The sequence below is a fragment of the Lepus europaeus genome, chromosome 1 (genome assembly GCF_033115175.1).
Source record: "Lepus europaeus isolate LE1 chromosome 1, mLepTim1.pri, whole genome shotgun sequence".
Taxonomy (NCBI): Eukaryota; Metazoa; Chordata; class Mammalia; order Lagomorpha; family Leporidae; genus Lepus; species Lepus europaeus.
Window position 1 is genome coordinate 134462115 of NC_084827.1, and position 24201 is coordinate 134486315.

The 24201-nt window shown below is 36.9% G+C and overlaps 1 protein-coding gene across 2 annotated transcripts in view; it reads left to right on the forward strand.

The window, feature by feature from the left end:
* The window catches only part of GLS (glutaminase), a 95364-nt gene that overhangs the window by 17976 nt on the left and 53187 nt on the right, over positions 1-24201 (forward strand). For both annotated transcript variants that reach the window (XM_062189339.1, XM_062189348.1), the window contains exons 4-7: positions 5392-5521; positions 7277-7356; positions 11398-11561; positions 17398-17456. In XM_062189339.1, the coding sequence (XP_062045323.1) occupies positions 5392-5521; positions 7277-7356; positions 11398-11561; positions 17398-17456 (433 nt within the window). The remainder of the gene's footprint in view (positions 1-5391; positions 5522-7276; positions 7357-11397; positions 11562-17397; positions 17457-24201) is intronic.

The following is a 24201-nucleotide window of genomic DNA, read 5'->3' on the forward strand; positions in this document are numbered from 1 at the left end:
TATTATTATAAGACATTGCCTTTTTCTAGAATAGCCTAGGTTGAGATGGATCCAAAAAATTGCAGCATCTACTTTATATGTATGTATGTATTTACCTTTGTTTTACTTTATTTTGAGGATTGAATGATTTGTTCTAAACATCTCCAGGGAATGTCCTAGATTGTTAAATCATCTGAAGGTCTAAGTATTTAACAGAGCTTCTCTAAATTTCCTGGTATGCCTTGAAGCATTGCTGAGAATTCTGGGGTTTTGGCTTTAAAGCAAGAGGTTCTCAGTTCTGTTAACTCAAGTGTAGATCTTAGATCCTTGTTGCAGTTGGTTTTTAGGAATTTTGAATCTCTAGAACCCGTTTATTTGTGAAGGAAAGTAATTCACTTATCTAGACTTACCTGTGCCTTTACAGTAAGGATTATTTTATTTTTAGCGTTCATGAATTATTTGTGTCAGGTACCCTGATTATTGTGGCTTCTGGGGAGGCATTTTTATTTATCTGTGAATGGAGTTGTCAGAGAGATGGTAGGTGAGAGGAACTGGTTTTGGAATTTTAAGTAGAAGCAGTATTTTACACAGTTTTAATACTGTGAAAAATGTCTTGAGCTTTATCAACATGTTGCTATGTTTAAATATCAAATTAAAAGCAATTTACTCTTGATTGTGAAGGCAGGAAGCCACAATCATAAACTTTTCTATCTATAATTAAGATAATAATTACCATAATTTTAAGCATTAATCCAATTTTCATGGGGGAAAAAAACCCTGATTGTAATACAGGCAGTTCCCAACTTGACACTGCTTACTGGTCTATATTAGTGAGTTGAAGGCATAGTGACTTCTGCATCCCAAGATGAGGTGACTGAAAACCTCCATTAACCTTTCCTGGAACGGTGATTGCTCCAGAAAAGTTCCTTTTCTGTTTTCAAATATAATAAATTATCTAGTATTGCCAGAAATAAACTGTTTCACCTCCGTACAGTTTGGGAGGAATTATTTAAGCAAGGAATTCATTTTCCTCAAGAAATAATTTATAAAGGTGGATAGGTTTGGTTGATGTCAACGTATTATTTTACCAAAAATATATTGCAGATTAATTTATTTGGGTTTTGTGGTAATCTGAGAAGCAACTGTTTTTAACATAGGAAAATGAGTTCTAAGCATTCTTTTTATTCCGTAATGTATTAGAAATTTGGAGACTGCCTGTACCCATCTAGATAATCAGTTTTAATGCTAATACATATAAATAATAGGAGTAAAACATTTTGTGTTGAAAATCAATCTTTCATTCATGTATTGTTTTTTTAATATTGTAGGTATTAGAACTATTTTTATGTGTAATCAGAATTTTTCCTTCTATTTTGTTTTTGGAGAAAGTAAATGACAATCTTTGCATTTGCATTTATATCTTGTTAGATTTTCCTAAAACATTTCATATCAATGATATTTTGTAAAACATTGATGTACATTGCTAACGTTAAGACACTTGACAAAGGACAGAACATGATTATTCCCAGTTTACAGATAAGAAAACTGAGCAAAGAAAGATGGAACTTGCTGAAAATCAGTATAAGCACCTCTCCCTCAGAGTTCATTTTCTATGATTTTCAGTTTTCTAGTTAGACTTATGATAGCTGTATTAAAATAAATTTAGCACTGAAGGCTATTGCTGCAGCTTTGCCATCACCTAGAGCAGAAAACCCCTAAAGTTTCACTGACTACACAGTTTTGTTGATTATAAATGGGTCTTTTAAAACTGCTGATGAATTTTGAATTGTTAAATAGTGATAGGTTAATAACATAATTTAATCCCATATTTTCTTTTTTAAAAAATTTATTTGACAGAGAGAGAGAAAGAGAGAGAGAAAGGTCCTCCTTCCATTGGTTCACCCCCAAATGGCTGCTACGGCCGGAACTATGCCTATCCAAAGCCAGGAGCCAGGTGCTTCCTCATGGGAGACCATGCAGGTGGAGGGGCCCAAGCACTTGGGCCATCCTCCACTGCCCTCCAGGGCCACAGCAGAGAGCTGGACTAGAAGAGGAGCAACCGGGACTAGAACCTGGCATCATATAGGATGCCAGTGCCACAGGCGGAGGATTAACCAAATGAGCCACGGCGCTGGCCCCATAATCCCATATTTTCTTATTTACAACTTCTTTAAAAATGAGGAGGTAGAGTTGATTTGATATAGATAAAAGTAGTAATTTCAGAGCAGACATTATCCTAATTTTTGCCCTCTGAGAAAAGTATTCTATTGTATAAATCCCTTGCAGCCTTGATATTTGAAAATTGAATTTTAGAAGCTATTAGAAACATTAAATGTTAAAGAAATGGTAGTATTTTTTAGATTAACATTGAAACTATCAAAAAATTTATTAAAGTAGATATTTGTTAGCTCTAGGATGTCAATATTACATCTAACATTGATGGTCTGTTGGGACTATTATTTTATTTATTTATTTACCTGAGAGGCAGAATTACAGAATTTATCTGAGAGGAGACAGAGAGAGGTCTTCCATTTGCTGGTTCACTTCCCAAATGGCCACAAAGACTGGAGCTGTGCTAATCCGAAGCCAGGAGCAGGTTTCCCATGTGGGTGCAGGGGCCCAAGCATTGAGCCATCTTCTACTGTATAACCGGGCTATCAGCAGGGAGCTGGATTGGAAGTGGAGCAGCCAAGACTGGAACCAGCGCCCTTTTGGGATGCCTGCACTGCAGGCTGAGGCTTTACCTACTATGCCACAGTTCCAGTCCTAGGACTATAATATTTTTATGTCGTAATGGGGAGAGGGTTATCATTGAAGCATTAACAATTTATTAGGATTTTATTTTAAACCTGTGTTAATTTTATGTAACCAAATGAACATATATTCTGAATTTTTATTAGTAGTTAAAATATAAAAGCTGATTTTAAATTTTACTTTCATGTTGCTCTCTAGTACAACATAAAATACGGAGATTCTCATTTATCACATACTAAGAAATATTGAGTGTTAACTTCTTCACTTATGATTAGTGAAATGATTTTTTTTAAATGTTGCTGTTATTTCTGCCTAGTTTTCTTTATTTATTTTTTATTTGGCGGGTAGAGTTATAGACAGTGAGAGAGACAGAGAGAGACAGAGAGAAAGGTCTTCCTTCCATTGGTTCACCCCCAAATGGCCACTATGGCTGCAACTGCGCCGATCCAAAACCAGGAGCCAGGTGCTTCCTCCCAGTCTCCCGTGCGGGTGCAGGGCCCAAAGACTTGGGCCATCCTCCACTGCCCTCCAGGGCCACAGCAGAGAGCTGGACTGGAAGGAGAGCAGCCAGGACTAGAACCCTATGTCCACATGGGATGCTGGCCCCGCGGGTGGAGGATTAACCAAGTGAGCCATGGTGCGGGCCCCGTGAAATGATTTTTGATTAGTGGAAGTTACTCAATATGTTAGTCTTATTTTCTTTATCTGTATGATGGAAAAATTCTCAAGTTGTTGATGTTTTGAAGATTAAATAGGATGACTAGTATATGAAACTTAGTAATAAAGCAAAATGCCATTTTTTCCCCTCCTCCTTAAAGAAAGCTGCAAATATAGTATTACATCATTTATTCATGTGGAATCTTGTTACAGAAATAATTTCTGACAGTTGATGACTTTTAATACTTTAGTTGTCAACATTTGAGATTTTTATCTGTTAACGGCTCCCATTTAAGATTCAGTGTAGTTGGTGTTACGACTCAACACCTGTGTCTAGCAAGTCTTCATCAGCTAAGTATTCTATTATTGAATAACTGAAACTACCTAGGAAGACTCATAATAAACTTAGTGTATTTAGTTGGCTGTAATCTATTTTCAAAAGTCTTCCTTAAGGTTCTATTAATATATTGGTTTTCTGGCTTAAATTCTTTTCAGAACAAACTAGAATATTGATTCAAATTAGATTTCATGCCCTCCTATCCCTATAGTTTATCACATCTTTTTTGTGTGTTTTTTTTTTTTGTTTGTTTTAAAATTTCATTTATTTATTTGAGAGGTAAAGTTGTAGAGAGAGAGGGAAGACAGAGAGAAAGGTCTTCCATCTGCTGGTTCATTCCCCAAGATGGCCACAATAGCCAGAGCTGGGCGCCAGGAGCCTATTCCTGGCCTCCCGCTGTGCAGGTTAAGGGACCCAAGCACTTGGGCCATCTACCACTGCTTTTCCAGACCATAGCAGAGAGCTGGATTGCAAGAAGAGCAGCTGGGACGTGGGATTCTGGTGCTACAGGTGGAGTCTTAGCCCACTACACCATAGCACCAGCCCCATGTCTTTGGTTTTTAACAGTGAGACATTTTTGTTTGGCATTCTGATATTTTTGGTGATTCAAATAATGTAAAATTAATTATTAAGCAACTCTATTTGAAACTTTATTTAAAATTACATTTACTTTCACATATATTTTGGTATTATTTCATTTAAGAGAAATTTTGACTAAAGTTATTTTATCTCCAATTCTTTAAGTTAGAAATAGATGTTTTGCAAAATAATTCAGGAAAAAGATGTTAAATGTACAATGTTTATGTTTTTGTGTGTGAAATATTGGTTAATGTTCAAAGGAACCAGGAGGTATATTACTGAGTTTACTTAACTGAAAACAGATTTTTTTTTAAAAACTATTTTTCATTTATTTGAAAGGCAGAGTTAGAAAGGAGTAGAGACACAGAGGACAAAGATCTTCATCTGTTGGTTCACTACCCAGCAGATGGCTGCAATGGCCAGGGCTATGCCAGGCTGAAGCCAGGAGCCCAGAGCTTCTTCTGGGTCTCCCATGGGGCACAAGGGCCCAAGGACTTGAACAATCTTTCTTAGTTTCCCCAGGCACATTACCAAGGAGCTGGATTGGAAGTGGACCCAAGTCTTGAACCAGTGCCCATATGGAGTGCTTATGTCACAGGAAGAGGCTTAACCTGCTATGCCACAATGCCAGCCCCAATAAATATTATCTTAACCATGTCATTAAAGACTGATTGTTGTCATGCTGAATGTTTTATTTCATTTTTTTAATTTTTAAAGATCTATTTATTCAAAAGAGTTAATGAGACAGGGATGCTGAATGTTTATCAATTCTTGTAGGGTAAGAAGTTTGTTACAGATGCTCTGAGTATTTAAATCTGGTGGAATGCTCTGTTATTGTTAATCTTTGCAGTTTTTAGGTACAACTAATTCTGACTTCTTCAACAGCTTAAAAATACATGAAAGACTGCTGGAAGGAAAGGAAATAATATAAAAAGAATGTAATTATATAATTTAATTGTATAAACTGATGACTTTTTCTTATCTGAATATGAGGCTAATATTAATATTGTAATTGTACTGTTATTACCAAGTACTAATATTTGAAACATAGCTAGTCTATTAATTTTTTTTTTTACATTTCACAGATGTGTTCAAAGCAACATTGTTTTATTGACACAAGCTTTTAGAAGAAAGTTTGTCATTCCTGACTTTATGTCTTTTACCTCACATATTGATGAGTTATATGAAAGTGCTAAAAAACAGTCAGGAGGAAAGGTAATGCTTTTGATGTTCATGTTTTCCTAACCCAGTCACTTAATAAATTTAGATCAACTTGAGGCATAGATAGTAAAATTGTGTAGTATCCTTGTTTTGCTAATTAGGTAACTTAAATGAAGCTACTAGATTTAGTGTCTTAAAAAGTTTTTAAATATTTAACTTTGTTACAAAGAGGAAATTAATTTGAAGACATCTTTTTAATTTTCAAATGATCAAGATGATTTGTAAAATTTTAATTAATCAAAAAATTTTATTGGGAATTTCTGCAGATGTGTTTATCCTTGAATCTTAAATGAAATGTTCCAATTTTTAAAATCCTCTAAATAACACTAGGGGCTATTTTGTTTAATTGACATGCAAAGCTTTGTTATAGGTTTAGGTAGCTTTAGTATGATATGAGCTTAATAATATTTTTAGGCATTTAGTCCTAATTTTTTTGTGAAACCCTACCAGCATTTATGACCCTGGTTAAAGAAGTTCTTTACTTTTTTTTTAAATAAATCAAATCCAAGTTTCTCTCATATTTTAAAGATTTATTTTATTTATTTGAAAGAGTTATAGAGACTAGAGACAGAGAGAATCTTCCATATGCTGGTTCACCCCCCAGATGGCCGCAATGGCCAGGGCTGAGCCAGGCAGAAGCCAGGAGCCAGGAACTTCTTACGAGCCACCCAAGTGGGTGCAGGGGCCTAAGCACTTGGGCCATTCTCCACTGCTTTCCTAGGCACGTTAGCAGGGAACTGGATTGGAAGTGGAGCAACTGGGACTCCAGCAGGTACTCATGGGATGCTGGAGCTGTTGGCCGGGGCTTTAACCCAGTGCCCCACAGCGCCAGCCTCTCTTTTTAAAAAAATATTTATTTTATTTACTTGACAGAGTTACAGAGAGAGGTAGACACACAGAGAGAGAGAGAGAGAGAAAGAAAGAAAGAGAGGTCTTCCATCTGCTGGTCCACTCTCCAAATGGCTGCAACTGCTGGAACTGAGCCTATCCAAATCCAGGAGCCAGGAGCTTCTGGGTCTCTCATGAGGGTGCAGGGGCCCAAGGACTTGCGCCATCTTCTACTGCTTTCCCAGGCCATAGCAGAGAGCTGGATTGGAAGTGGAGTAGCCAGGACTCAAACCAGCACCCATATGGGATGCCAGCGCTGCAGGCTGGGGCTTTAACCTGCTGCGCCATGGCACTGGCCCCCTCTTTTTTAAAGATTTATTATATATTCAAAAGGCAGAGATATAGGGGACGGGAGAAATGGCTGCCAAAGCCAGGGCTGGGCTGGGCTGAAGCCAGGAGCCAGGAGCTTCTGAGTTTCCCAGGTGGGTGCAGGGGCCCAAGGTCTTGAGCCATCTTACCTTGCTTTCCCAGGCGCATTAGCAGGGAGCTGGATGAGAGTGAAGCAGCCTGGACTCGAATGGGCAACCCTATGGAATGTGGGCACTGCAGGAGTTTGCTTAACCTTCTGTGCTACAGCGCTGGTTCCAAGTTATTTTTTCGGCCTCTCCTCTTACAGGGAGAAAGGAGGCATTGGAAAACATAAGGGATGTGGAGATTGGGAAGTCACTTCAGATCTCACTTAAAATCCTTAAGTCTGTTATGCTCTTATTTTTTCAAACATTGTTTAAAAAGATAAATCTGTAAAGCTACTGCATATTATAAAGTGTGACTGTTAGATGCTAGATAAGAAATTTTGGGGTAGAAGAAAATGTGTTTTTGCCTGAATTATATTTGAGAATTTCTTTCTAATATTTTGGATAGGTTGCAGATTATATTCCTCAACTGGCCAAGTTCAGTCCTGATTTGTGGGGTGTGTCTGTCTGTACAGTAGATGGACAGAGGTAAGTTTATTTGAAATACATGAAAACCAATTCATTTTTGTATAACAGCTTAAGACGGAGGAGACCATTGTTTATAATAAAAATTATTCCCAACAAGATAGAATGTCAAGGCAGCAAAGACGTTTAGATTTTCATTTAATATTTAAAAGCTGAACTGAAATGGTAACTTTTTTACTAAGTTTTAATGTATTATATCTATATAAATATCATTGTAGTTCTGAGCATTCAACTACCTTTGGCTTCAGATTTTTTAGGAAAAGTAGACTTGTCAAAAGATGACATTAAAAAAAATGACATTGTGTAATGAACTGACCACTAATAAAGTCTTCATATCATTGCTTACCATTGGTTACTGACCTTGTTGTCATATTTGTTCCTTAGGTCCTGATACGAGTAGCATGAGTTAAGACAGTGAAGCATAGCATATGCAACTATTAGTTGTTTACAAAGTGAAATGTTATTTGCAAAATAGGCAGAATAACATGAAGTCTCTGAAAGCCATAGTTAGGAAACGCTCACTTTGCAGGTACAGACAGCTGCTGACAAATAAGGAACTTACAAAAATTATAAGAATAAAGAGGATTGTGATGTGAGAGTACTTTAAAGAGAATGATTTAATTTTAAAGATCGAAGAATGGAAAGAGACCCTTGAAAAATAGTGAAGCTATGGAATATTTTTTTTCATGAAGCATCCTTTTTCTTTTTTCTTTTTTTTTTTTTTTTTGACAGGCAGAGTGGACAGTGAGACAGAGAGAAAGGTCTTCCTTTTCTGTTGGTTTACCCACCAATGGCCGCTGCGGCCGGCGCACTGCGCTGATCTGAAGCCAGGAGCCAGGCGCTTCTCCTGGTCTCCCATGCGGGTGCAGGGCCCAAGCACTTGGGCCATCCTCCACTGCACTCCCGGGCCACAGCAGAGAGCTGGCCTGGAAGAGGGGCAACCAGGACAGAATCTGGCGCCCCGACCGGGACTAGAACCCGGTGTGCTGGCACCGCAAGGTGGAGGATTAGCCTGTTGAGCCACAGCGCCGGCCTAAAGATTTTATTTATTTATTTGAGAGGTATAGTTACAGACAGAGAGAGAGAGAGAGAGAGACAGAAAGAAAGGTCTTCCATCTGCTGGTTCACTCTGCAAATGGCTGCAATGGCTAGAGTTAAACCCATCTGAAGCCAGGAGCCTGGAAGAGGGGCAACCAGGACAGAATCCGGCGACCCGACAGGGACTAGAACCTGTGGTGCCGGCGCTGCAGGCGGAGGATTAGCCTATTGTGCAGCGGCACCGGCCAGCATTCTTTTTCTTTTGCTAGGAATCAGTAATTTGGCTTTGTAAGAAAAATTATGCTGTAAAAAAAATTGATATTTTTCCATTAATTTAAAATTGAGCTCACAGATACAACCTGTTTTGGCTTTTATTAGTTATTTTTAAAAATTCAAATGTAACTTAAATGAAGTAAGATGTACAATCCACTAATGTATATTCAGTTTGATTAATTACATTAAAGATACAATTTTTTCAAAGACTTAAGTCATTTATTTAATCTTGTGATTTTGGTTTTACTTTTTAAAATGATATCCCAATTAAAACTTTTTTCCTCTGAAATTTTATTTGTACCATTACTGTAAGCACTCTTTATTTTTTACTATTCTCAAGTATTTTCAACAACAAAAACATTTGGTTTGGCTCATTCATTTTGAATATAAGGAATCTGAGATCAGAGTTGACATGATGTTGATAAAGGTAGAATGAACACTGAGGTCTCTAACTAATCCATTTTCTTCCTATTGTAGTCTTTTAAAGTCTGCTTAACACTTGATGTGTGTTGAATTACATGTTGAGTGCTGAGAAGTAAATTACAATAGGGAGTGTTATTCCTGGTTTTGCATTTTGAGGAAATAGTTTATTATGTAATAGAAAATTTTGAATTTGGAGGAAATTGTCATGTAGTTCTTGAACATTGATTTATCTGTTTGTAAACAGTCTCTTTTTAATATTTATATATATTTGAAAGGCAGTGAGAGAGAGCGAGAGAGAGCTTCCATGCTCTGGCTTACCTCCCAAAATGGACAGAATGGCTGGAGGCTAGGCCAAACCAAAGCCAGGAGCCGAAGCTCCATGTAGTCTCCCACGTGGTTGCTGGGGCTAAAATACTTGGGCCGTCTTACACTGTTTTCCCAGGCACATTAGCAAGGAGCTGGATCAGAAGTAGAAGCAACTAGGATTCAAACTGTCACCTATTTGAGATGCTGGTATTGCAGGTGGTGGCTTAACCCACTGTGCCACAAAGCTAGCCCTAACAGTGTCTTTGTTTCATGGTATTACTTAGAGAATGCTGAAAATTGAATTTTAAACTAGAACATACATATTTTTAAATCCAAACATGGTAATACAAGCCTTTTATCCTTTTTTTTTAGAATGGTTGTCAAAATCTGAATTAGATATATAAGTTTTATAGAAAAACTGTACCTGTGTACATTGTATAATATACTTAGTAGTGGAGGTGTTTCCATGTGACCCCAGAAAGTCTATATTGACTCTGCTTGGATCTACAGTAATGATGATGATGACTGCCTGCCCTGACTTGGTGCCATTTCTGTCCTGTATTTAAAACTGGATAGATTTTTTGTTTTTATGTGGATGGAAATGTGCGTAGATATGGTTCACAGGATGAGGCACTTATAGATGAGGTGTGATATAATAGTATAGAATCTAGACTCAAATTAATTGTGGTTTAGCCTGGCTTAAGGCTATGGGTATAAAAAAAGGTGGATAATTTCTAAGTAGACTAGTTTGTTTTAGATGACAGAATACAGGTAAAAGCAAAAAGGGAAGTACCCTCTTGCTCTCAGAGGAAAATTTTCACATTATTATTATTATTTTTTATTATTATAGATTTATTTTATTTATTTGAAAGATTTACAGAGAGAAGTAGAGAGAGAGAGACAGAAAGGTCTTCCGTCCACTGATTCACTTCACAAATGGCCACAACAGCCAGAGCTGGGCTGATCTGAAGCCAGGAGCCAGGAGCTTCTTCTGGGTCTCCCATTCGGGTGCAGGGGCCCAAGGACTTGGGCCATCTTCCACTGCTCTTCAGGCACATTAGCAGGGAGCTGGATCAGGAGTGGAGCAGCTGGAACTTGAACCATTGCCTGTGTGAGATGCTGGTGTTGCAGGCCAGGGCTTTAATCCATTGTACCCCAGCACTGGCCTCACATTAATCATTTAAAAAAAATACTTATTTTATTTATTTGAAAGGCAGAATAAAACAAATTGAGGGAGAGACAGAGATCTTTCATCCACTGGTTCACTTCCCAAATAATTGCAACGACCAGGGCTGGGCCAAGCTAAAGCCAGGAACTCCATCTAGGTTTCCCACGTGGTTGATAGGACCCTAAGTATTTAAGCATCATCCACTACTTTCTAAGGCATATTAGCAGGCAGCTGGATTGGAAGTGGAACAGCCAAGACTTGAACTCATGCTTCAACATGGAATGCTGGTGTGGCAGCTGCTGGCTTAACCTGCTGCAGCATGGCACCAGCCCCCTATTACCTAAGTACTTTTAAACTTTTGTCTTTTTGGGGGCCCATGCTGTGGAGCAGCGGGTTAAAGTCCTGGCCTAAAGCGCCGGCATCCCATATGGGCACTGGTTCTAGTCCTGGGATAGCAGTAGAAGATGGTCCAAGTCCTTGGGCCCCTGTACTCATGTGGGAGACCCGGAAGCAGCTCCTGACTCCTGGCTTCTAATTGCCATAGCTTCTGCCATTATGGCCATCTGGGGAGTGAACCAGTAGATGGAAAACCTCTCTCTCTGTCTCTACCTCTCTCTGTAACTCTGTCTTTCAAATCTTAAAAAAAAAAAAAAAAAAACTTTCTTTTGTGGTATTTCTCTTAAACATATTTGTATTCTTTAATTTTGAAGTAAACTTTGGGGATTGAATCACAGAAAAATGTGAATTGGAATTAACATGTATAGAATAATTCAAATTATATACTTATGTTTTTTCCTGTTGATGTTAATTATTTTTTTAAATCTGCTTTTAAATAGGCATTCTATTGGCGATACCAAAGTTCCCTTTTGTCTTCAGTCTTGTGTAAAACCTTTAAAATACGCCATTGCTGTTAATGATCTTGGAACTGAATATGTGCATCGATATGTTGGGAAAGAGCCAAGTGGATTACGATTCAACAAACTGTTTTTAAATGAAGATGGTAAGAATTACATAGATGCTGGCTTGAAAAAGAAATATTTTATTTTTGTGTGTAAATTGAAGTAATTTAAAAAAAAATTCTTTGATAATTAAGTATTAGTACCTTTTTAAGGTACTAAAGGTACTAAGGTACCTTTCTAAATTCTAAGATAATTAAGTATTAGTATGTTTCATTTGTCAGGGCTTTTGGTGAAATCCATAAAAATTCAGTCACCTGCTCTTAAAAATGGTTATTTTAGGCATCTTATACCACTAAGGAGTAAGACTAGAGAAGGTGGGAACGGAGTAAGATTTCCACTTTGTAACTTCAGTAAGGGAATGTTTTGTAGGAAAACTTCAAAGTGTCTCAGATTTCCTTGAAGATAATTTAGTGGAGACAGCTGGGGGGGGGGGGGCTGGGTGTGAATATTAATATATGTGGGTAATTATTGGAGCAAAATGATGAGTGTTCAAGAGGTCATGGAAAATACATAATATGAAAAAACACTGTTGGTTATCAGGTTTTTTTGGATACCCAATTAAGTGTATCTTTAGTTTCATTTTTCCATGAATATTTTTACTATTTTGTCTGGATATTCATATATTATTATTTCTAAACACAATCTAAAGCCTATAAAGTAGGTTAAACTTTAATTTCTATGGATTGGTTTCTATTTTTTAATCTTTGAAGTATATGCTAGGTTCCTGACTATGTGAGTTAAGATACAGAATTGAAGGTGAGTGTGAAGGTTGCAATAGTGGTTATTGAAAATATACTTAACATAATTTTCTTTCAGCTAGTTGGAAAATGAAATGTGCCTTATACCTACTAGTTTTTTAAATGAAGATCTTAAGACTTGGTTTTTCTTCTGCTGAGTTACTGCCCTTTTTTTTAGATTTATTTATTTATTTATTTGAGAGGTACAGTTACAGACAGTGAGAGGGAGAGACAGAGAGAAAGGTCTTCGGTCTGCTGGTTCACTCCCCAGTGGTCACAAAGGCTGGAGCTGCGCTGATCAGAAGCCAGGAGCCAGGTGCTTCTTTCTGGTCTCTCATGCGGGTGCAGGGGCCCAAGTACTTGGGCCATCCTCTGCCGCTTTCCCAGGCCACAGCAGAGAGCTGGATTGGAAGAGGAGCAGCCGGGACTAGAACTGGTTCCCATATGGGATGCCGGCACCGCAGGCAGAGGATTAACCTAGTGCTCTACTGTGGGCCCCTACTGCTTTTGTTTTTTAGAGCAGTGTGTTTTGTTGTTTATTTTTTTTAACCTATTTTACCATAATCTTTCTATCCTGATGCTATATTTTGTTTCATGGAAATTATCATAATGTAGCAACTTTAGTAAGAGATCAAATGCAGGAACACTTTATTAAGCTCATTGACATCCAGATTTAATATTGAGATAATTAATACTGTGAATTCTAATAAGATTAATTTACAAGAGAAATTAACATTTTTCTGTGTAAAGCAATTGAGAATAGTTTTGATTTTTCTGGTGAAATGTTTGGTGTTAAGACAGACTAGAAAATAGCGTCCGGCACCTTTGCTCAATAGGCTAATCTTCCGCCTGCGGCACCGGCACCACAGGTTCTAGTCCCGGTCGGGGCGCCAGATTCTGTCCTGGTTGCTCCTCTTCCAGTCCAGCTCTCTACTGTAGCCCGGGAAGGCAGTGGAGGATGGCCCAAGTGCTTGGGCCCTGCACCCACATGGGAGACCAAGAGAAGCACCTGGCTTCTGGCTTCAGATCAGCGTGGTGCGCCAGCCACAGCACGCCGGCCACATCGGCCATTGAAGGGTGAACCAACGGCAAAGGAAGACCTTTCTCTCTGTCTCTCTGTCTCACTGTCCACTCTGCCTGTCAAAAAAAAAAAAAGACTAGAAAATAAAACAAATGTAGGACTTGATATTAAGAAATAAGTTCAGACAAAAATAAACGAAATGGACTTGAGGTAAAATAACTTACTGCTGTAAGTAATTTTTCTGCCATGTATATTTATGGTTTTAGAAATACTGTTAGTTGGCCGGCGCCGTGCCTTAACAGGCTAATCCTCCACCTTGCGGCGCCGGCATACCAGGTTCTAGTCCCGGTTGGGGCACCGGATTCTATCCCGGTTGCCCCTCTTCCAGGCCAGCTCTCTGCTATGGCCCGGGAGTGCAGTGGAGGATGGCCCAAGTCCTTGGGCCCTGCACCTGCATGGGAGACCAGGAGAAGCGCCTGGCTCCTGCCTTCGGATCAGTGTGGTACGCTGGCCACGGCGGCCATTGGAGGGTGAACCAACAGAAAAAGGAAGACCTTTCTCCCTGTCTCTCTCTCACTATCCACTCTGCTTGTCAAAAAGAAAGAAAGAAACAAAGAGTGTAGTCTGTAAGAAAAAATCTTGATAAGAACTCAGGAATTTAGTATGGTTTTATAATAACTTCAATAAAAAAAATTTAGCAGTAGATTTTGCCTTGGTATCCAGTTGACTTTTTCTCCGCATTATCCTACTGTTTCTTGAGGTTTGAGTAAATTCTGTGCCCTTGAGTCCTAGTTTAGACCACCCCTAGGAAGAAACAATTTGAAGTTCTTTTTTATTTAAAATGTTTAGGATACATTTATGATAATGGTAAAACTATACACTTTGTGTATGTGCATGTGCATTTGTGTCTCTGTCTAGCATTACAGATTTAAAAAGATAAGTTTGTTAGTATTACCCTAGTTCTATAAGATTATAATGATAAGATTAAAGTGAAGAGGCTGGCACAGTGGCATATCAGGTAAAGCTGCTGCCTGCAATGCTGGCATTCCATATGGGTGCCAGTTCGGGTCCCAGCTGCTTTGCTTCCAATCCAGCTCTCTGCTATGGCCTGGGAAAGCAGTAGAGGAAGGCCCAAGTCCTTTGGCCCCTGCACTTGAGTGGGAGACCCAGAAGAAGCTCCTGGTTCCTGGCTTTGGATGGGCGCAGCTCTGGCTGTTGAGGCCAATTGGGGAGTAAGCCACATAAAGAATAGTAGTGTTTTAATAACAATAGTTTTAAAATATTTAGAGTGTAAGAAGTTTTGATCCTGTGGTAGTAGTTGGCAATATTTGCTGTCATTTAAAATAAGGAAACAGTTATTTTGGAAACCACCATCTCCTAGGGAAATTTTCTTTAACCTTGTACTGATTAGGTTAAACAACAAATATTTATATAACCTTCTTATCTATATGTTAACAACTCCGGAAGGCACATTGGCCTACAGGATACAGAAAACAATACTTCTGTGGGCCAGTGTTGTGGCGTGGTAGGTGAGCTGCTGCTTGTGACTGTGGTATCCCATATGGACGCCGGTTCCTGTCCCAGGTGCTTCACTTCTGATCCAGCTTCCTGCTGAATTACCTGGAAAAGCAGCAGAGGATGGCCCAGGTGTTTGGGCTCCTGCACCCATGTGGGAGACTGGGAAAAAGCTCCTGGCTTCTGGCTTCAGTCTAGCCCAGCCCCAGCTATTGCAGCCATTGGGGAGTGAACCAGTGATGGAAAATTTCTCTGTGCGTCTCTCTCTCTCTCTCTCTCTAACTCTGCCTTTCAAATAAATAAATTCTAAAAACAAAACAAAACAATACTTCTGTTACTGGGTGGAGAATTCCATCTTCAGCATTGCATACCATTGGTTTTAATGTTTTAAAAGAATGTAATTGACAGGCTCAAATGAATGTGTGTTATATGTGTAGAGAATTGAGAAAGGAGTTAATTTATTTTAAGTCTAATTTTTTTTTTTTTTTTTTTTTTTTTTTTTTTTTTACTAAAGGTTTATTTATTTGAAAGGCAGAATTACACAGAGCGAGCAAAAGCAAGCTTCCTTCCAAAATTGCCCCAGTGGCCAAAGCCAGGAGCCAGGAGCTTCCTCCAGGTTTCCCACGTTGGGCGAGGGGCCCGACCATTTAGGCCATCTTTTTTTTTTTTTTTTTTTTTTTTTTTTGACAGGCAGAGTGGATAGTGAGAGAGAGAGAGAGACAGAGAGAAAGGTCTTCCTTTTTGCTGTTGGTTCACCCTCCAATGGCTGCTGCGGACGGCGCATCTCGCTGATCTGAAGCCAGGAGCCAGGTGCTTCTCCTGGTCTCCCACGCAGGTGCAGGGACCAAGGACTTGGGCCATCCTCCACTGCCTTCCCGGGTCATAGCAGAGAGCTGGCCTGGAAGAGGGGCAACCAGGATAGAATCCAGCGTCCCAACCGGGACTAGAACCCGGTGTGCTGGCGCCGCAAGGCGGAGGATTAGCCTGTTAAGCCACGGCGCCGGCCTAGGCCATCTTCTGTTGCTTTTCCAGGCGCATCAGCAGGGAGCTGGGTTAGGAGTGGAGAAGACGGGACTTGAGTGAGCAGCCATATGGGATGCCCATGTTGCAGGCAACAGACAACCTGCTATGCCACAATGCTAGTCCTAATATAACATTCTCCAGGTTCATTCATGTTGTTGCAAATATTTCCTTCTTTTTAAAGGCTAAATAGTATAGAATTGTTTATAAATATTTTCTTTACTCATCCATTGCTGGGCACTTAACGTTGATTCCATAGCTTGCCTGTTGTGAATAGTGCTGCAGTCATCATGGGAGTGTTGATACCTCTTTAACACAATAATTTTATATTAATGGAATTATATAAATATTCTTTAGGATTCCCCTATTTTAGCTTAAATTTTTTTTTTTTTAATTATTTATGTACGTGAAAGTCAGAGTTAGAGAAAGAGAGAGAGAGAGATTTTTCATCTGCTGGTTCACTCCTCAGATGGCTGCAACAGCCACCACCGGGCCAGGGCAGAGCCAGGAGCCAGGAGCTAGGAGCTAAGAACTACATTTGGGTCTCCCACATGGGTGGCAGAGGCTTAAGCACTTGGACCATCTTCTGCTGCCTTTCGCAGGCCATTAGCAGGGAGCTAGATTGGAAGTGGAGCGGCCACGGCATCCATATGGGATGTTGGCAGTTTACCCTTCTACCCAAAACACCAGCCCCTAGTTTACTGTTTTTAAGAATCACCTGTGTATGTATTTATACATAAGCCTAGAAATAAAAACACTTTTTTAAAAAGTAAAATTGGGATAACACCAGATGTGCTTCTTTCAAGGTTATTTTTAATATAATAATATTGTTCAAGGGGCCGGCACTCTGGTGTAGTAGGTAAAGCCACCATGTATGGCACCGGCATCCCGAATGGGCGCCTGTTTGAGTCCTGGCTGCTCCACTTCCCATCCAGCTCCCTGCTAATGTGCCTGGGAAAGTAGCAGAGTGGGTGGTTGGGCCCCTATATCCAAGTGGGAGACCCAGAAGAAATTCCTGGTTCTTGGCTTCAGACCAGCCCATCTTTGGCTGTTGTGGCCATGTGCAGAGTGAAACAATAAACGGAATATCTCTCTGTCTCTCCCTCTCTGTAACTGCCTTTAAAGTAAATAAATAAATCTTTTTAAAAAATGTAATATTCAGCTGCTTAAGTATGTCAGGCACTTTCTAAGCATTTCATGTGTTTGAAAGCAGTTATCATTTGCTGAAATGTAGGTGCTGTTATCCTGTACACAGAGAATTGAGACACGGTGAGGTTGAATTACTTGTGTAGGGTCATGCTGCGAATAAGTGACAGTTAAGGAATTTGGATGTGCTTATGACTCTATATTCTTTGTACATGAGTCCTTGTTTGACTATATGGTTATTAGAGCAGTTTCCTAGAAGTGAATAACCAGTTTAGTATGTAGCTGATTTGGGGGGAAAAATCCCTTCAAAAAAATAGCTACTGTAACTGTGACTCAAATTTTAAACAAAGCCAACTTCATGTTGATGAGAAGTATCTATACACTGAAGAAAATGGTACTGGGCATTTGAAATAATGCCATTGCTTTTGAATTTTACAGATAAGCCACACAATCCTATGGTAAATGCTGGAGCAATTGTTGTGACCTCATTAATAAAGGTAAAATGTTGACATTTCCTTTTAACTTAGTAAACTTTTGTAATAATCAAGGAATAAAGATGAATCTCGGATTGTTTGTAAGAACTGTGAAAAATTTTCTCTTGATGTTAAGAAATTAATCTTGTATAGTGCTAGGGTTTATATTGCAGAATAAATGATGCAGTAATTTTAGGGTCAGAATTAAACATAGATGACTCATTGTAAATTCCAGTGGTTAACTGACTGTTGACCTGAAGAACTGGCAAATATTTAAAAACCAATCTGAACAATAGACATAGAGCTTTTGCTTCTTCAAGGTTCTAAAATTTTTACTTTCTTTCTTTTTGGCTCTTTCAGAATGAATAGATGTAAATACATTAAAAGCATTGTACTATATGATGCCAGCATCATATGTAGGAACAAAAGTTTTAGTACTTTGTGTTAAGAAAAAAGTATGTTTACGCTTGAATAGTCTCAAGTCTTTTATACTCATGAGCTGTGTTTGTTGAACTTGTTTCATTTGTTTAGATTAAATCATGCCATAATTAAAATAGAACTTATTCCAATTATTAAGTTGTTATTTTTTTGCATTGTTGTTGTTTTTCTTTTATTGTTTGGTTTGCCTTAATAATTGGAAACTCTAATATTGTTTTGAAATAAGCATTTGAAAAGAGTTACATTGTGTGTTGTAAAAATCTATCACACAATTTTAGATGTTTTAGATTTTTGACTTCTAATTACACATTTTTATACTAAAATAAATTTTATTTGTGTTTGGGACATTTATATACATTCTTCATTTAATTTGTGCCTACCTATTCTGTGTTGGAACAGAACATGACTATATGGCTTTGTTGATGCATTAAGCAGGATAACCTGGTTACCACAAAGAATGTTCAAGTATAAATTGTACCCTTGGCCCAGTTCACAATTCACCCAAGTTGTATATTAGAAAATTCCCTTTCATAACTTTTATATCGCCAAGAGAAAAAACTCTTATAGAAGACTGTTGTCTTAAGAATGTCTAAATTTTGTTGTTAACTCTGTAAGCATTGGCCCACCTAATTCTTGTAACTAGCATCAATGAAGAAGTATAGCCAGGTGTTTTGAAATATGACTAATTTTAATAGACTGTGAAAATTTTTGTTTTTACCATTATAACATCTAGTTGTTCATGACTTTTACATAAGAGAAAGAGGTCAATCTGAAATGAAAGAAATGATTACAGAAAGTGACTGTGATTACATAGTCCTGCCTGTGGGCAGCTTTACATTATAGTATGGGACATGTTCAAGTAATGCACCCTTACCATGAAATTCAGTAAGTGCTCTGATGAGAGAAAATTTCATTAGTAACGAAGTTTTACATAAGCAACTTAAATTAGAATTAAGGAAAATTATTCTATACAATGTGTGTATTAATGCTTGTTGAGACAAACCCTGGGATGGTTCTGAATCTTTTTGGATCCTCCCAGAAGAATGTCCACGTATCATGATTTTACACAAAACTTTTAAGGGGTTCACAGACCCTTTGAAGCTGATAGGTGGATCCCAGTTTAAGAATTCTTACACTGGAGAAGGATTAACAAGGCACACCGATAGTATTAAAAAAAAAGCATATGTAAATTATTAATAGGGGATTTCCTTAACAGCATACAGTTAAAAGACCTTGTGTAATGATGCATAGGTTTAAAGACTGTGCTGAAATAGTGCATGTGGAAATTGCATGTCTGCTTGTATCACACAGTCATTTCATTAGTTTCACTTATCATTTTCAGTTAAAAGTCATTAACTGTACATGGAGCCACATTAGAGTGAGCAATTGGAAACAGTTAAAACACATTCAGTGTAAATGTGGTTCAGTGTCCAATAGTGAAAAAATTTAACTGAGTCATCTTGTATTTACAAATTTGATTAGTGATTTTAATTTATAAAAATTTAAATTTACTGGCAAAGTTGGACATAGGCTTTGTGATATGGATTTAAGTTCTTTTTTTTTTTTAAATGTGTCTCACTAGTACTATTTGTTTTTTAAATGAAATTTATATAGATCTTAGATGGAGAAGCCTAAAATTACCCTATGTAAGATTGACTGCTCTAGAATATGCAACTTCTCTGAAGATCTTTTTAAGAATGAATTCAAAACATACAAATAAATACCTGTATGTGATTAATCTCTGCAAATTGTGTAATTACATAATATTTATAAATTGATAATGATTTGAAATTGAAAAAATTGTCAAGCCCAGCCCACTTACTTGTAGATCTAAGGAACCTGAGACTGGGTAGGTTGTAACAGCAACAGAAATGGGCTTGAACTAAATCTAGTAGACTTTGCTGTTCATTAGAATTGACTCTGCCATATTTAATGTAGGCATTTGCTGTTTTCTCTTGATGACTTTTTAAAAAAAATTTTAAGTAGCATCATTATACATAAAAAGTAGAAATGCTTTTAGCTTATGTAAAAGATACCAATTCATGAGGCTTGTATTTTGGTGAATGTGTGTAGTCATTCTTTGGACATTAGTCAATGTCTGCTATCTGTAAGATAACAAGTCCCTTACCAAAGAGCCTGCATAGATACTTTACTGTGAGTGCTAGATGTAAATTCTGTTTTCAGCTCTTTCAGTTGATGACTATAAGGGTAAAGGGTATTTGTGATTTTTTTTTTTAATTCAAAAATCAGGATTTTATTATGGTACCATAAAAACAATTTTCTGTATGTTATTCCCCCCCTAAAAAAAATTAAATAGAGTCTTTAGTGAGACTCTTTACTTCATAATTTTGTAGTATTGATATTTTTTCCTTGTAGGATTGATGGTGATCCTCAGGAAATGGGGGAAGAGGCAGAGCAAATGTTCAAAAGGATTAGCAGATTGTGGAAAAAAAGGAGGATTTGGACAGAAGGAACGTGTTGCATAAATTCTTAACTACTAAGCTTATAGGAAAACTCCAATATTTAAAATTTTAATCAAAGCTATATAGGTAAATACCTTTTTAAAACAAAATGTCATTTTATACTTAAAATGCACATAATTAAAAAACACTATACTTACTATACTTCCTCTCTTTTCTTTATGGGAGCTACTAATTTTAAAGGAATACTTTTTGTTGCAGTCTGTTTTATTTGATGATGATAATGTGTGATTGCCTGATTTAGAGGAAAGAATAAATTTGAAAGGAGCACAGTTACATCTAGGTGAAATAGCAGTATCCTTGTATAATTTTTTTTGTCTTTTCAATGGTAAGAATTTCACCTAGCTTTAGTTTAAAAGTTGAGAACTGGTGTAACTTGAGGTTTAGGGTGGGAAATTGAGAACATACTGCACATCTTGCTTTTTTATTTTAGAAATAGAAAGCTAGACTATATTCTGTATTTGTATGTCTTTAGTTAGACTTTCCAGTTTTTGGTCATTTGAAGAAGTTGAATTTTTAAAAAATATCAGAAGTGCTTTTTATTTTAAGAAATGAGGTTTTTTGTTAAACAATGTAATCATGGTCCATGAAAATCAAGACAAGTTTAGTTAGTGTTTATGTAATGCTCCATTTTATCATGTTAGCAATAACCTGTTAGATTTATTTTTAAGCCACATTTTTAAGGTGGTTTGTGACTCTGGGGAGTAACGAATGATATCTTGGATCTGGTAATGTTCCGAAGACATGGGTGGTCTATTTACTTCATGTTTGTATCAGTTGGTGCATTTGAGATATTTTTAAAAATGAAAGGTAGATTATTTATTGACAGCTGAATTCAGAATTATGGTACTTTATTTATAAGATTAATTTATGGGAATACTAGGTTCAGAAAAAATTTTTTTTACCTGGAATGTCTATTTTTAATTTTAATTGGCTTGTACTCACTTCATGAAATCAAATGAGTTATGAAATAACATTAATGCATTGCCTTTAAATTAAAGTTATTGAAAGATATGTTAACAGTGATGTTTTCATCTTTTATAATATATAAAACATGAACAGTTCATGAATATGTTATCAAACAGGGTCAAACACTCCAAATTAGTTAGATTAATTCTTTTACTAGACTCTTACAAACTTAGTGCCTCTTTATCGAATTTTCATTCATAAAATTTTCTTAAAAGTATATGAATTCTATAACTGATAGATATGTTTATTGAAAAATAAAAGTATCATTTCCTGGTGTCAGGATCTGGCTGCACTATCAAAATGAACAACATGGTTACTCTTAAAAGTTGTTTGGTGAATTGATTAGAAATTTTAGCAAATATATTTTGTTCAATTTCGTTTCTTTAAAAAGTGTTTGGTGTTTGCTATAAATTATTGTAACTTTTTAAAAATTAAAATGATATCTAATAATGCTTGTCCTCTTCAAACAGAGGTAATTGTACCCCTGCATATATGAGTTCTTTCCTAGGGATAAAGGGGCATTGATAGTTTGAAGACAACCAATTCCAGATGATTTCCATAAATACCTTTCTTAAAATTAATCTCCCTTTGACTGAGTGTCCTTCTGTTTCCCAAAAGAAAGGCATGCTTTTTTTGTGTCCCAGTTTTTTGTTACAATGCACTGCCTTATTATTATTATTATTATTATTAAAAGGCAGAGTTACCAAGAGGCAAAGGCAGAGGCAGGAAGAGAGAGGTTTTCCATCCTCTGGTTCACTCTCCAAATGGCTGCAATGGTTGGAGCTGGGCTGATCCTAAGCCAGGAGCCAGAAGCTTCTTCTGTGTCTCCCATGTGGGTGCAGAGCCCCAAGCAATTGGGCCGTCTTCTTCTGCTTTCCCAGGCCGTAGCAGAGAAGCTGGATTGGAAGTGGAGCAGCCAGCACACGAATCCCATATGGGATGCTGGCACTGCAGGTGATGGCTTTACCCACTACATCATAGCACTGGCCCTAGGGTGCACTTCTTAGACTTGTTAAAACCTGTTGGGCACCAGCAGAAGAGAACAATTTGAAATACTGAAGTCAGTAGTATATAAGATGTGAATCATTGTAATGATTGATAATAAGTCCTGTTGGCTCCTCAGTTGTTTTAGTTCTTTGGTTTCAACACAACTGCAAGAGGATTAAGGCAATTGTCAGTCAATAAGAGGATTAGTGTAATTTGTGAGGAAAGATGACTATATGACTTTTGGCATGTAATGAGATAAAGGCATGTAAAAAACTAAATGGCATTGCTGTAACCAAACTTTTTTGACTTCTTACCTGTTGAAAGCAAGATTTCTTAAGTCAGATTATCTGTAAAACTTAAAAAATTAAAAATAGGAAGGGAATATATCCCTATCTCATTCTACCAATGGAAAAATATCCACTAATACATTAACTAAAGATCAATTACTGTTTGAAGGAGGAAAGAAAATATTCAAAGCAGAATAATCTTGTACTATGGGAGATTATTAGCAAATAACATTTTCCTTAAACTTTTTACAATAAGAATTCAAAAATATACAAAAGAATGGATTCACCAGCCAGCCCCCATATCCCTGTTTTCAGCTTTAATTTTTGTAACATCTGTTCCTCCTCTTCAGTGCTTATGATTGGTTTTCTAGTATAAATGTGTGTGTTTTCCTAAGATCTTTTAAAAATCATTTTTACAATTAAAATAACATGATATCTTAATGATTATTAGACTCTATGTGTCCCTGGGGAACATGAAATATTTCTTTCTAAGAGATAAAAGTGCAAATATATTTTATTGAGTTAGGTTAAATGCCATTTCCAGGGTAGATAATAACAACACACATTAAGCAAATGCCTTTACATTTAAATGATGAAGTTTTGGGTAGAGACATTCTTGAGTCAATGTAGTCATTCAGTATTTTATTTTACCCTATTCACATAATTTTCCCAGGGTGTTTCAACTAGCTTACAGAAAATATATAGTAATAGACATTAGTAGATATCAGTGTTTCTTAAAAATAACATAAAAACAAAACTTAATTGTGCTTTGATTTACTAAGCCACAAAATATATCAAGTATGTGACCACAGTCTAGAGTTAAAATTGTTTTTATTGTTTTATATTAAACATGACAGCTCAATATAGAAACTTGTGTTAGTTTTATAGTATACTGTTTAGGTCAAAGAATGAAAGTTCAACATAATTTGTTTGACATTAATTGTTTAATCAGTATTTCCATGTGACATCCCAATGCAAATGCTGACAATCCTTTTCCAAAGAGTCGGGATTTTTGTGCTTTTTTTCCTAAGGTTAAAAAGGTTTTTGTGGCTTAAATGTTGTTACATATTTTACAGCATTAGGATCTATGGAATATTTTGACAACTGCAACAGTTCAATGAAGTTGGTAATTTCTTCTTTTAATTATTTTTCATTGAACAGCTTTGGAGTTTCATTTCTACATTTTGATTTCTGGTATATATAAGAAAAGAAAAAACGTGTCAAAGGATACTTTAGAGAAAAGACATAAATAAGGATTATAATCTGGCTGTAGTTAAAATTATGCTTATTTTGTTTAAGTTTCGTTAATGCCTAAATTTGATTAAATAATGTGGTGTTCCTTCCAGCAACTGATTATATATGTATGACTGTATATCTTTGTAGAGTTTGATAACTATCAACCATATGCTTATTTTGTAGAGTGGAGACTGAATCTGGCTTTTATTCAGTTAAATAATACTCTGGTAGAGATTCCCCCTTCCTCCACCCCATAATAACATTTTAAAATTTGTATCAGATATTTTTTGAGGGTAAAGTTAAAAAATATGTTTTTAAAACATTAGTTGTCAAATTATTTTAAGCCTGTTTTAGAAATTAGAGATGTATTGT